This window comes from Lepidochelys kempii, chromosome 3 (genome assembly GCF_965140285.1).
Source record: "Lepidochelys kempii isolate rLepKem1 chromosome 3, rLepKem1.hap1, whole genome shotgun sequence".
NCBI lineage: Eukaryota > Metazoa > Chordata > Testudines > Cheloniidae > Lepidochelys > Lepidochelys kempii.
In genome coordinates, this window is record NC_136382.1 from 101,588,148 (window position 1) to 101,601,603 (window position 13,456).

The window sequence follows — 13,456 nt, forward strand, 5'->3', positions numbered from 1 at the left end:
TTTTGGTTGTGTGTGCCCCCGCAGATAAAAATATAAACAGACACATACAAAGTATGCGTGATAGCCCATATCTTACCGATACCTGTAAGTTTCATATACACAGATACTCACAAATGGCACACCCAAAGTTTGCAGCACGCTGCTTCTACGTTGACTACCTGTCAAGGATCTCTGGGTTTTCAGGGTGGGGGAAGGTGCATGCAAAGGTCTCTGGGGGTAGAGCCAGTACTGGGCATGCAGATGTCCGGGAGCGGAAATTAGCATGGCCATGGCAGATGTTGACACTGACTCAGTGGTGTTGGAACAATTTGTACGGTGGGGGTGCTGAAAGCCATTGAACAAAACTGTAAACCCTATACATGATGGAAACCACTTCAAGCCAGGGGGTGCTTCTGCACCCCTAGTTCCAGCTCTAGGTTGCCCACTGAGGTGAGTTGGGGGTGGTAGTGGCACTCCTTCCCTACCCCCCCGGGGGCTAGCACAGGCCCTGCCATGCGGGGCTGGCATAAGCCGCCAGTGTTGCTGCTCGCCCCCCCCCCCCATGTTATTCCAGGCTCCCCTTGGAGTGTACACCCTGCAGCTTGAAAACCTCCGCACTAAAGCAGTATCTCGAGCTAGTACGCTCCCTTTGTTGGCACTGTAGGGAACTGTTGTTAGAAAATATCCCAGTAGAGGAGCTCCTGTGGAGGGTGGTGCTGCAGCTGAGAGCAAAGCAAGGCCAGCTTCCAAAGCCAGACCACGAGACAAGACTGGCACTGAAAACCTTCCTGGCCTCCTGCGGGGACTGAACCCAGGGAGTAAAGAGTTAACACTGTGGCAGGGGTCCCTTTACCAGTAAGGCAGGAGGAGCAGTTCCCATCCTCTTCAGCTTGACTGAACCCCCCCCCCCCATGTCTCTGCTTCACTGTGCCCAGAGCTGGGGGGCAGGGGCTGCGGGGGAAGCCTGGGCACGCCAGGGGGAAACGCTTTTCTAGGCGCACAGGAAAGCAGCGTGGATCTCCCTGCCAGCCACCCCCAGCCCCCCTTCCTCTTCCTCCCGCGTCTATTGGGAGCCACGTTATCTCACCCCCAGCCAGCAGGCGCGAGGCGTTTAGCCATTTGGGACGGGGGCTGGGGGCCAGAAGGGCGCGGAGAGAGGCGAGCAGAAAGCGGGGCCGCGTGAAGAGGCGCGGAGGGAAACGCCGCCTCATACCACCCCCCACAGTGCAGGGCAGCCGCGGGCCAGGAAGCGGCACTGGCTTCGCCCCGCGTTCCCGCTCCAGCCCTGAGCCGCGGGGGAAGGCGCCAGGCGTGCGCCTGGCCAGGAGGGAGGCGGGGCCGGCCCGGCCCGGCCCGGGGCTGCTCTGTCACCCTATTAATAGCGGCGGCCGGAGACGGCGCCGCAGGCTAGAGGCGCGGGGACGATGGAGGGAGACGGGAACGTCACGGGGAGCCTGCCCGGGCAGCGCAGCCTCAGCCACGGAGCGGAGCAGGCGGCGGCGCCCATGATCCCAGCCATGGAGCTCGCCCAGGAGCCGGAGAAGGCAGCGCCTAGAGGCAAAAGCAAGAACCCCAACACCTATACAGTGCTCTCCCTGGTAAGAGGCGAGCGAGGTGCTAGGGGCTCAGGGCAGGTGCCTCTAGGGCCGGGTCCAGCTGCTCTGCAGAGGGGGCCATGAATAGCCACCGGTAGGACCTTAGTCCCCAGCAGTGTTCCCTCTAATTTGTGACAGGCCCTGTGTGCGCAAAAAATGTCTTCTGTGCAAAATTTTGACAGGCCGCGTGGGCAAAAAAAAAAAATTCTTCTGTGCAAATTGTTGTGCTTGTGCGCAGGTTTTTGTGCGCGCGGTGTTCCGCCCTGTGCGCGGGGTTTGGGATCTGTGTGCCCGCACACAGGCGCGCAGCTTAGCGGGAACAGTGGTCCCCAGCTCCCTGGGGCTGCCCTGCTCCGCTGGCCGTAAGGAGCCGGGCAGCCCCCTTGATTGGTTCCAAAGGCACCCGGGTGAGTGCTGAAATGCTGCAGAGGAATGAAAAAGCCTGCTGCGGAGCAACCTCCGCTCCTCTGTCTTTGGCTCTGCACTTTTTTTTCCCCTCAAGAGGGAGTGTGAGGAACTAGCAATTGTACCATAACATTAAATAAAGCCTAACGGGGTGGCGCTTTAATGTGCATGGCTGATGTAGCCAGTGTGGGTATGTGAGATATACCCAGGCAGAAATGCCAAGTGCCTCACTTTATCTTGCATGAATTTGACTCTGGATTTAAAAACATCTTGTGCGAAGGGCTTTGCCATGTGCTTCAACAGGGCATTAAAAAAATACCTTCTGCGACGCGTTGAGATCCTTGTAGTCGGAGAACAGGAGAGTGAGCCGTGCACGGGCGTTCCACTCATTACTCTGCTCATTGCCTGGCTGTAGGCGAGCCAGTCACAGCTCTCGGGTCCAACCAGGAAATTGACCCATTTTTTTACCATGACAGGTTTCAGAGTAGCAGCCCTGTTAGTCTGTATTCGCAAAAAGAAAAGGAGGACTTGTGGCACCTTAGAGACTGACCAATTTATTTGCGCATAAGCTTTCATCAGATGAAGTGAGCTGTAGCTCAGGAAAGCTTATGCTCAAATAAATTGGTTAGTCTCTAAGGTGCCACTAGTACTCCATTTTTTACCATGGTTGTCTGCGGTGGGTCATCCTGTTCTGTAAATGGTTTAATTGTTAGGGAGGCACAGAACAGTTTTTAGCACTACCAACTCTTGAAGGGTTCTCTGAGTGGTAGGGCTGAACACACTTTCATCCTGCCTCCATTAGCAGCTCAGAGAGAGTGTTCCACAGTTCTGTCAGAAAGTATTTTATCTTCTACGTTTATAAGTAATATCCTATCTGAAAGAGACTAGAGGAGCGGGGATTCTCTTTTTCACCATCTAGTTTACTTTCTGCATTTAATAGCACTCATTTTCACTGCTTCCTCTCTTTGAAATCAATGGTGGTTTATTCCCTGTTGTGGGTATTTGGCACTGCAACCTCGGAGAAGAAAATAGACAAAAATGTGACTGAAAAATTTGTAGTGAACCAGAAGGACAGGTGCAGGACCAGAAACTACTTTACATTAATTTTTAAAGTTATGTCAATTAGAAGTTTATGGTGTCCCTTGAAACCATTTTCAGTCCTGTTTCAGGGAGACCCATTGCTGACAGTGGTTGTTAGTAATGGGTCAGTTTCCTAGTACAGCTGCATCTCCTCTGTTCTCATTGTTGCCATTTGTACATTGAAGATAATAATGTTCATGTCTCACAGGGATTTATGAGCCTAAAATGATTAATGTATATAAAGAGCTTTGGCATTCTTGGGAAGAAGACACTATAGAAATACAAAATATTGCTTTTGCTTGTGTGTGCATAAGCAGTAATTTTTAAGTACAGTATAGTAAAGCCTACAGCTTTGAGGTACCTTTTCAAATATATATGTGAACTTGCAACCTGCTTGATAATTAGGGCTAACACACAAACTCTGCTTACACTTTCAAATGAACTGTGCACCACCTCACAATTGCCTTTAAAAATCTTTAACTATTAGCTGTAAGTGTGAACTGTACATAATCACTTGTGAGTCTCTTTTAGTCTTGTTGTAGGTAGTGTAATTATATTACATGCTAAATTCACCCCAGAGTTTTTGGCAGATTTTTCTGCTGTAGAACTGACCGGCAGCCCCACTGGTGAAAAGCCTTCTGTGTGTGTGTGTGTGTGTGTGTGTGTGATGGAGGGGGGAAGGAGGTGTGGTGTTGGAAGGTGGTTACAGCCATACTCTGTATGTTATACTTAGCTACAGAACAGGGGTGGGCAAACTTTTTGGCCCAAGGGCCACATCTGAGTATGGAAATTATATGGCGGGCCATGAATGCTCATGAAATTGGGGTTTGGGGTATGGGAGGGGGTGAAGGCTCTGCCTGGGGGTGTGGGCTGTGGGGTGGGGCCATAAATGAGGAGTTCTGGGTGCGGGAGGGGGCTCCGGGCTGGGGCATGGGGTTGGGGTGCAGAGTGAGGGCTCCTGCTGGGGGTGCGGGCTCTGGGGTGGAGCTGAGGATGAGGGGTTGGAGGTGCAGGAGGGTGCTCTGGGCTGGGACTGAGGGGTTTGGCGGGTGGGAGGGGGATCAGGGGTGGGGCAAGGGGTCAGGGTGCAGGCTTTCGGGGGGGCGCTTACCTCAAGTAGCTCCCAGAAACAGCAGCAGCATGTCCCAGCAATGGGAACTGTGGGGGCGGCGCTTGGTGCAGGGGTAGCATGCAGAGCCCACTGACTACCCCTATGCGTAGGAGCTGGAGGGGGGACATGCTGCTGCTTCCAGGAGCCACGCAGCGTGGGGCAAGCCCCCGACTCCACTCCCTGGTGGGAGCTCGAGGACCCGATTAAAACATCTGGAGAGCCGGCTTTGGCCCCCGGGCCGTAGTTTGCCCACCCCTGCTATATAGGGTCAGCACAGCCCCAAAATTGCTTGGTGCTTGCTGGAAAGGGCTGATGGTGAAAACTTGGCTCACTTTTTCAAGGCACCTGATTTGAAGCAGGGACTTGAACCTAGCTCTCCCACATCCAACGTGCACATCCTAACCACCAGCCTGTCACATATGTTGAGGGGTGTGGGTGTCCTCTCACTCTGTCCTGACTCCTGTTCAATCTATTCCACTTTGCATTAATAATTAAATAGTCCCAGAGAACGAGACACTGACTGTGTACTCCAGTGGTTATGACATTCATCTTGGGAGACCAAGACAAAGACCCTGTTGTCAATCAGGTGTCTAACTTGTGTGATACTGGCTATTGTATTATCTATTTTTGTTTTTTTCATAGAAACATTTCATAATGTTTCTGTTCTGTCCTAATGCTGAAGGGAACATTTTTGATCTCTCAAAATTTTTCATGGAATGGGAAAACTTTCCCTCCCAGTTCTATGCTTAAGAGCTTTGCTGAACAAGGATGGACCTAAACATGCTTGAAGGTAACGGGTGTGCTTAAGTGCTCTGCTAAATCAGAGCCCTATTTGCTCAACCAGTGTTCTCCCTCAGACTTGTCACAGTATTCATCCCTCACTGAGGATTACATACACAGAGAGTCTGAAATTTTAAATGAAGCAATTTTTGAGTAATCCAAGCACAAATAAAGGTGGGTTTTTTAAAATCTCTTTAAAAATATGACTTGCCCTTCACTTTTGCTGTTGTTGCTGACACTCCGATAATGCAGAATGGTCACACGGAATTTACAAAACTTTCCAGAAAATTGGGGTGATGGTAGACTGAGAAAAAGTATGAGTATTTGTAGCCAAAGGGCCCTTAAAAGTGGGGTTAGAAATGAAAGTCTCTCCCTTAAACATGGCTATAATGGAGAGATTGTATCTCTCCAGTGCTTCTAGAGAGAATATTTCTAGTTGTAGATGTAACAATATGTGCAATGGTTTCATACCCAGCTGTGCTAGGATTTTTATAAATACTGAACAATGCATTTGATTCAGGGCTGATGATCAGAGAGCACTTGCATTAAGGTTTTCGCTTCTTCAGAAAGCAACAGGGCTCATTTACATTCTCCTCTCTCTAGCTACAGGTTAGTCCCACAGATGTCAATGGAAGTTGTGCATATATAGGGCATCATGTGGCTTGCCCTCAGTCACAAGGGTGCAAGACCCAAATTACAGAAGAACTTCATCGCTTCTGTGTGAAGGGGAACAGAGTATGGGGGCTCTACCTGTGGGGGTGGGGTTAGGGTGGTGGTTTCACAAGCCCTTATAAGCTGCAGAACAGTACTTAGCAAAGGCACTCCGCACAGGAACGTATAGTGGCTGATGGAGGTTTGTGGGCAGAACAAAAAGTGGTGTGGAGTTACACCTCCTTGCACTGGGACTGTATTTGGTTCATTGAGTATAAATGTGGGGAGTTCTGTGCTTTGGATGAAAACTATCTCACATGGACCATCCATATGAACCTGAGTCAGAAATGGTCTTTAGCATAAACAGAGGGCCAAATCCTTGGCTGGTGTGAATTGATATATTATATTGACTTCCATGGATGTATGTCAGTTTTCTCTAGTTGAAGATCTGGCCCAAAGAATGAAAAAGTTGTTGACTGGTAGCCAGATCATTCTCTCCACTAATGGACTCAGAGGACTCGGATCAGGGTGGAGGGGGAAAAAATGGGGAGAGACACACTTCTGTGGCATTGTTCCCCTTCCCACCCATTGGTAGGAATCAAGTCTCCACGCTGATTATTGATCTGTCACCTGCATTTGATACCATTGATCATGAGTTGTTGTTGACTTGCCTGCACACCCTGATAGGGGCTTCTCTTCAGTGGCTTCATTGTTTTCTTTCAGAGAGATCTCCATAGGTAATTGTGGGCAATTGCTCCTCTTCCCAAAAAACTCTCAAGTGTGGTGTGCTACAGGGTACCATTCTGCTGCCCTTCCTCCTGAATCCTGTACAACATGTATATGGGGCCATTAATAAGGTGTGACAGGGTCAGGCCAGATGGCTACAGGAGAGAGTTAGAAGGCAGATATATTAGTCCCAGATTAAGCAGGTCCATTTTCCCTGGATAAGGTAACGGGCAGTTCCAGAACAAGAAGGAACTTGCTGGAACAAATTCAGACAGGCAGGCTAATTAGGACACCTGGAGCTAATTAAGAAGCTGCTAGAATCAATTAGGGCAGGCTGGCTAATCAGGGCACCTGAGTTTAAAAAGGACCTCACTTCAGTTTGTGGTGTGTGTGTGAGGAGCTGGGAGCAAGAGGCACTAGGAGCTGAGAGTGAGAACACGGACTGTTGGAGGACTGAGGTGTACAAGCATTACCAGACACCAGGAGGAAGGTCCTGTAGTGAGGATAAAGAAGGTGTTGGGAGGAGGCCATGGGGAAGTAGCCCAGGGAGTTGTAGCTGTCGCACAGCTGTTCCAGGAGGCACTCTTGACAGCTGCATTTCACAGGGCCCTGGGCTGGAACCTGGAGTAGAGGGCGGGCCCGGGTTCCTCCCAAATCCTCCCAACTCCTGGTCAGACACAGGAGGAGCTGACCTGGACTGTGGGTTCCACCAGAGGGGAAGGTCTCCGGGCTGTTCCCCAACCCTCACGGTGGATCAGCAGAGACTGCGGGGATTGTTCTTCTTCCTTTTTCCCATGCTGGCCAGTGATGAGGTTAGCTGAGTGAACGGCAGGCTTGAGCCACTAGCAAAAGTGGCCAAACTGAGGGCTGCTATGAAGCTCCGAGGCGAGCAAATCCACCAATAAGTGCAGGACCCACCAACGCAGAGGAGGAACTTTGTCATAAAGGTTAATAAGAAGACATGAGGTTTGTGTCTTCAGTTTGCTGATGACACCCAACTGTATGTCTCAGTCTCCACCAACTCAGATGATGTGCCTCAATCAGTGTCCACCAGAGATCGGTGCATGGATGAGCGTGAGCTGGCTGAGGCTCAATCCTGACAAGAATTAAGTGATAATGGTGCTTTGAGGGAAACCGATTGAAGAGATGGCAGAAATAATAACAGCCTCTTTGAAGGAGTTTATCTACCACTAGTGTGCAGGGTTGGAAACTTAGTGTACTCTAGACCACTCGCAACTATTGGATGATCATACTGCAGCAGTAACCCAGCCAGCTTTTTGCTGCCTTTGTCTGGGTAGGCAGCTGCAGGCTTTCTTTCAGGGTGCCGACCTTGCCATTGTTACCTCAGAATTAAACTCTTGCAATAAAATATTGCTTTATGTGGGGCTGCATCTTAAAACCATTTGGCAATTGAAGCTAGTACAGACTCTGGTGGCTTGCTTACTAAGGGCGTCTTGCTGGGAGTACATGGCGTCAACTCTCCAAGATCTTTACTAGCTGCCTGTTGATCTCCGTGTCCTAAAACCTGCCAGCCTAAAGGGTTGCCTCTCTTCCAATACCATACTGCCACAGCTCCAGTCAGCATAGATGATAAAGTTGGATCTCTCTCATTAAAACAGAGTAGGTGGCAGCATGCTCTCTGTGAAGGACCTGGTACTCAGGAACTTGCTCCCTCCCCCTGTGGTCCAAAGTAGCTCAAATCTGGTGACCTTCCGGGCATGCTGCAAAACACAGCTGTTTGCTGGGGAATTTGGAGAGGGCCAAGGGTGTGCTTCCCAGGACGATGAAGGGTGGAAAGGAGGGGTAGGGAGTGTGTGTATTGCTGTTGGAGTTTTGTTGGAATACCAAATGTGTGAGGTTGCTTAGAATCTTGTATAGGCATCTTTTTATTATTATTTAAATCAAATTAAATATCACACAGAAGACCCTCCATGAGAGCCCTATGGGGAAGGGAAGGAGTTGGGGATTGCTAGGTCTTCCTTTAGAAACCCATGAAAAAACATATATAACCCAGTATTAAGATTATGCTGTCAGGTTGATTATTTTCTTTTCCCCCACTGCAATTGGGGATGCTCTGGGAGTCACAACCAATGGAGGTGTACATGGGAAGTTACTGGGACTGTTTGGGCCAGGAAGCAGTGCAGGGGCTCCAAAGAAATGTCCCTGGCCTCCCACAGAGCACCTGAGATTAGGTAGATTTTTGGACTGAGTTCTAGTTCTGTGGGGAAGCAACGCTGACCTTGCCTCTCTAAGGAGGATGATCACATGGAAACCGAAGTCCAAACTATGGATTTTCCAGTCCTGCACCTAAAACCAACCCACAGAATGTGTCTTGGTACTTAAAAATTTAGAAGTAAGAAAAAACACGATTGCAAGGATGTGATGTTCCCCTCTGGTGTTATCTGGACCAGTGATCTGCTAGGTCACTCCAATCCTTGACTCTGGGAGCCAGCTGTACCCTGCTCTGCTGTGAGAACCCCCCACTCCTGGGCTGTTCACACACAGCCTCTGGCGTGTAAGCTCCCAGCTACTTGCAACCGCATGATACTAGCTGGTATCTCCGGTCCCAGACACAACTCTAGGAACCTCCGTCTTGCAGTGTCCAGTTATGCCCAGTGGATGCTGCAAGCATATATGAGTTCATCAATTTAACAAAGAAATTGATATGTACCAGGCTTGTTCTCCCAAGGGGATCCTCTGACATGCTTCAAACCAAACGCATTGCTTCAGGTAGAATAAACAAATGTATTAACTATAAAGATATAATCACTTGGATTCTAAGACAAAGCATAACAAGTCAGATTTGGTCAAATGAAATAAAAGCAAAATGCATTCTAAGCTGATCTTAACACTTTCAATGTCCTTACAAACTTAGATGCTTCTCACCACAGGAAGAAAAGGAGTACTTGTGGCACCTTAGAGACTAACCAATTTATTTGAGCATAAGCTTTCGTGAGCTACAGCTCACTTCATCGGATGCTTATGAAAGCTTATGCTCAAATAAATTGGTTAGTCTCTAAGGTGCCACAAGTCCTCCTTTTCTTTTCACGAACGCGGCTGCTACTCTGAAACCTCTCACCACAGGCTGGCTGCTCCTCAGCCAGGTCTCCCCTTTGATCAGTGCTTCAGTCATGTGGTGGTGGTGTCTGTAGATGTAGGTGGAAGAGAGAGAGAGCATGGCAAATGTCTCTCCCTTTTATCATGTCCTTTCTTCCCTCTTGGCTTTGTTCCCCCTTTTCCCGCCCCCCCTCCCCCTTTCAGAGTCAGGTGAGCATTACTGAGTCTCTCCAAGCAAGGTTGAGCAATTCCCCTAGTGTGGCCTCATACAGGTGAGTCATTGCATTGTAGCTCCTTTGCTGGACAATGGCTGTTGATGGTTGTTTGAGACCCCTCCCCGGCATTGGTTACTTTCTTTGCTGTTGCCTCTGGGGAGCTAATTTCTGGCTGATTCCCCCAATTTACAGAACGTTTTAGTGACAACAATACTACACAATGCTCATAATGTATTAATGATATATACATATATGGATAGAGAAATGACTTTCAGCAGATCATAACCTTTCCCCTGATACCTTACAAAGCATGCTTTATACGTAAGAGCACGATGATATGACAATGAGGAATATGGGGGTTACAGCATGCTCCCCGAAGGTATAGAATGTCACAGAGGAGTCACATTGGGTTTGAGCCAAAAGTCTACTGAAATCATTGGGAATACTGCCATTGATTTCAGTGGGCTTTGAATTATGTCCATGTGGTATAATTATCAATTCTGCTCCAGTAGCTCTGATTAGAAGATTCAACAAAAGCAATCCAGAGGCAGTGTGATACAATGTTTAGAGGACAGGGCTGGGACTCAGGAGACCTGGATTCTATTCTTGGCTCTGCCACTGATGACCTGTGATCCGAGGAATGGAAAACCTACCTTATGAGAGGAGACTCGCATTACTTGGCTTGTTTAGCCTAACAAAAAGAAGACTGAGGGGAGATACGATTGCTCTATAAATATATCAGAGGGATAAATACCAGGGAGGGAGAGGAGTTATTTAAGTTAAACGCCAATATGGACACAAGAATAAATGGATATAAACTGGCCATCAACAAATTTAGGCTCCAGAGTAACAGCAGTGTTAGTCTATATTTGCAAAAAGAAAAGGAGTACTTGTGGCACCTTAGAGACTAACCAATTTATTTGAGCATAAGCTTTCGTGAGCTACAGCTCACTTCATCGGATGCATACTGTGGAAAGTACAGAAGACATTTTTATATACACAAATCATGAAAAAATGGGTGATTATCACTACAAAAGGTTTTCTCTCCCCTCTCCCCTCACCCCACTCTCCTGCTGGTAATAGCTTATGTAAAGTGATCGCTCTCCTTACAATGTGTATGATAATCAAGGTGGGCCATTTCCAGCACAAATCCAGGGTTTAACAAGAACATCTGGGGGGGGGGGGGAGAGGTTACCTTGCATAATGATTTAGCCACTCCCAGTCTCTATTCAAGCCTAAGTTAATTGTATCCAATTTGCAAATGAATTCCAATTCAGCAGTCTCCCGCTGGAGTCTGGATTGGAAGTTTTTCTGATAATATCGCAACTTTCATGTCTGTAATCGCGTGACCAGAGAGATTGAAGTGTTCTCCGACTCGTTTATGAATGTTATAATTCTTGACATTTGACTTGTGTCCATTTATTCTTTTGACAGTTTGACCATGTACATGGCAGAGGGGCATTGCTGGCACATGATGGCATATAACGCATTGGTAGATGTGCAGGTGAAGGAGCCTCTGATAGTGTGGCTGATTTGATTAGGCCCTGTGATGGTGTCCCCTGAATAGATATGTGGGCACAGTTGGCAACGGGCTTTGTTGCAAGGATAGGTTCCTGGGTTAGTGGTTCTGTTGTGTGGTATGTGGTTGCTGGTGAGTATTCGCTTCAGGTTGGGGGGCTGTCTGTAGGCAAGGACTGGCCTGTCTCCCAAGATTTGTGAGAGTGTTGGGTCATCCTTCAGGATAGGTTGTAGATCCTTGATAATGCGCGTTGGAGGGGTTTTAGTTGGGGGCTGAAGGTGACAGCTAGTGGCGTTCTGTTATTTTCTTTGTTAGGCCTGTCCTGTAGTAGGTGACTTCTGGGAACTCTTCTGGCTCTATTAATCTGTTTCTTCACTTCTGCAGGTGGGTATTGTAGTTGTAAGAATGCTTGATAGAGATCTTTTAGGTGTTTGTCTCTGTCTGAGGGGTTGGAGCAAATGCGGTTGTATCGCAGAGCTTGGCTGTAGACAATGGATCGTGTGGTGTGGTCAGGGTGAAAAGCTGGAGGCACGAAATTAGATGAAGGTTTCTAACCATCAGAGGAGTGAAGTTCTGGAACAGACTTCCAAGGGGAGCAGTGTGGGCAAAAAACCTAAAGGGCTTTAAGACTGAGCGTAATAAGTTGATGGAGGTGATGGTACGATAGGACTGCCTATGATGGCATGTGGCCCATCAGCGACTGCCAAGAGCAAAAATTCCCAGTTGCTGGAGACTGGATACTAGATGGGGAGAGCTCTGAGTTACTACAGAGAATTCTTTCCCAGGTATATACCTGATGGGTCTTGCCCACATGCTTAGAGTCTAACTGATTGCCATATTTGGTGTCGAGAAGGAATTTTCCCCCAGGTCAGATTGGCTGAAACCCTGGGGATTTTTCGCCTTCTTCTACAGCAAGCGTCACGGGTCACTTGCAAATTTAAACTAATGTAAATAGTGAATTCTAACTTGAAGTCTTTAAACCATGATTTGAAGACTTCAGTAACTCAGCCAGAGATTAGGTGTCTATTACAGGAGTGGATGAAGTTCTGTGGCCTGCAGTGTACAGGAGGTCACAATGATCCCTTCTGACTTTAAAGTCTATGAATCTTAGGCAAGTTACTTCCCCTCTGAGAATCTGTTTCCACTCCTGTCCTTTGTCTGTCTTGTCTTTTTTTTTTTTTTTTGACTATAAGTTCTTTGGGACAAGGACGCTCATACTATGGGTTTGTACAGTGCTTAGCACAATGGACCCTTGCTTTCCGGTGGGGCTTTCAGCTGCTACCTCAATACAATACATAATAATAATAATTAATAATAGTAATGTGGTTGATCGCCATAAAATTTCTAAAGGATGCCCCTGAAAAGTAATAAGTAGGCAAAACAAAAGATCAGAGTAACTATGCTGGGATACCAAATGGAGGTTTAATGGGTAGTCTGAAATAGCAATTTTAAACTCCATGATATGCTGAATTTTGAAATTCTATGTGCTCTTATTGGGGGATCTCGGTTTAAAAAATATTGCTGGTCTTCCTGAAGTATTCTTTTATTTTGCAATTAAGGTGAATAGCAATATGGGGGAACAAGGACATTATATAATATTTTTTTGTCTTTGTTTTTGCAACATTACAACTTTCCTGCTTCATCAATTTCATGTTTGAGTTTTAAAGGTGTTCATTTTAATTGTTAAATAAAAAGTACTAGTTTCAAATTGAATGGGTCCTCCGATTCCTTTTTTTATTATTATATTCCCCCAACATGTCTACATACAGTGTTACCCACTCTATTTCATAAAAATGAGAAAATCTTAACTTTTAGGAGTTTTAAGAACACAGTCACTTTTGATTTTGTTTTTCTGGTAATCTCATTTTCCAAAGATGGCTTTGAATGTAACACAGCCTATAGAATTTGTTTTAGCTCCTCATTAAGCTTATAGAAATCATGTGTGTGTTGTACAATTTCTATACCTTTGGATAAGAAGGTGTGTGTGTTTGTGTGGTGGATATTGGAGTTGGGTGTTGGAGACACAAGAAGTTAAAAAGGAATAATCTTTCTCCTCCAGAGCAGGGAAAATCTAGGAAAGCTAATTGTTCCTCTAAGTTATGACCCTTTTGTAGCGCTCTGTTTTTCAGTTTTTACTTGCTCAAATGAAATAGCTATCCCGCATATCTGATGATAGAGGGCAAGTGCTGATGCAAAGTTGAAACTTTATTTGAAGGAATACTGCTTGGAGCTGAGGCTTTGTTTATATTCAGAAAGTTCACTGGTTCATTGGATAGGATATTACTCTGGGTTCAGTTTCTTGCTCTGCCACAGCCATCATGTATGACTCTGGGAAAAT

General features: G+C 47.1%; 1 protein-coding gene across 5 annotated transcripts in view; it reads left to right on the forward strand.

Moving 5' to 3' along the window:
- Window positions 1-1,089: 1,089 nt before the first annotated feature.
- Window positions 1,090-13,456, forward strand: part of ENPP1 (ectonucleotide pyrophosphatase/phosphodiesterase 1) — a 71,266-nt gene continuing 58,899 nt past the window's right edge. For 2 of the 5 annotated variants that reach the window (XM_073337338.2, XM_073337340.2), the window contains exon 1: window positions 1,090-1,577. In XM_073337338.2, coding sequence (XP_073193439.1) covers window positions 1,404-1,577 — 174 coding nt within the window. In that variant the 5' untranslated portion in view covers window positions 1,090-1,403. The remainder of the gene's footprint in view (window positions 1,578-13,456) is intronic. The other 3 variants (XM_073337335.2, XM_073337336.2, XM_073337337.2) reach the window with 2 other exon arrangements.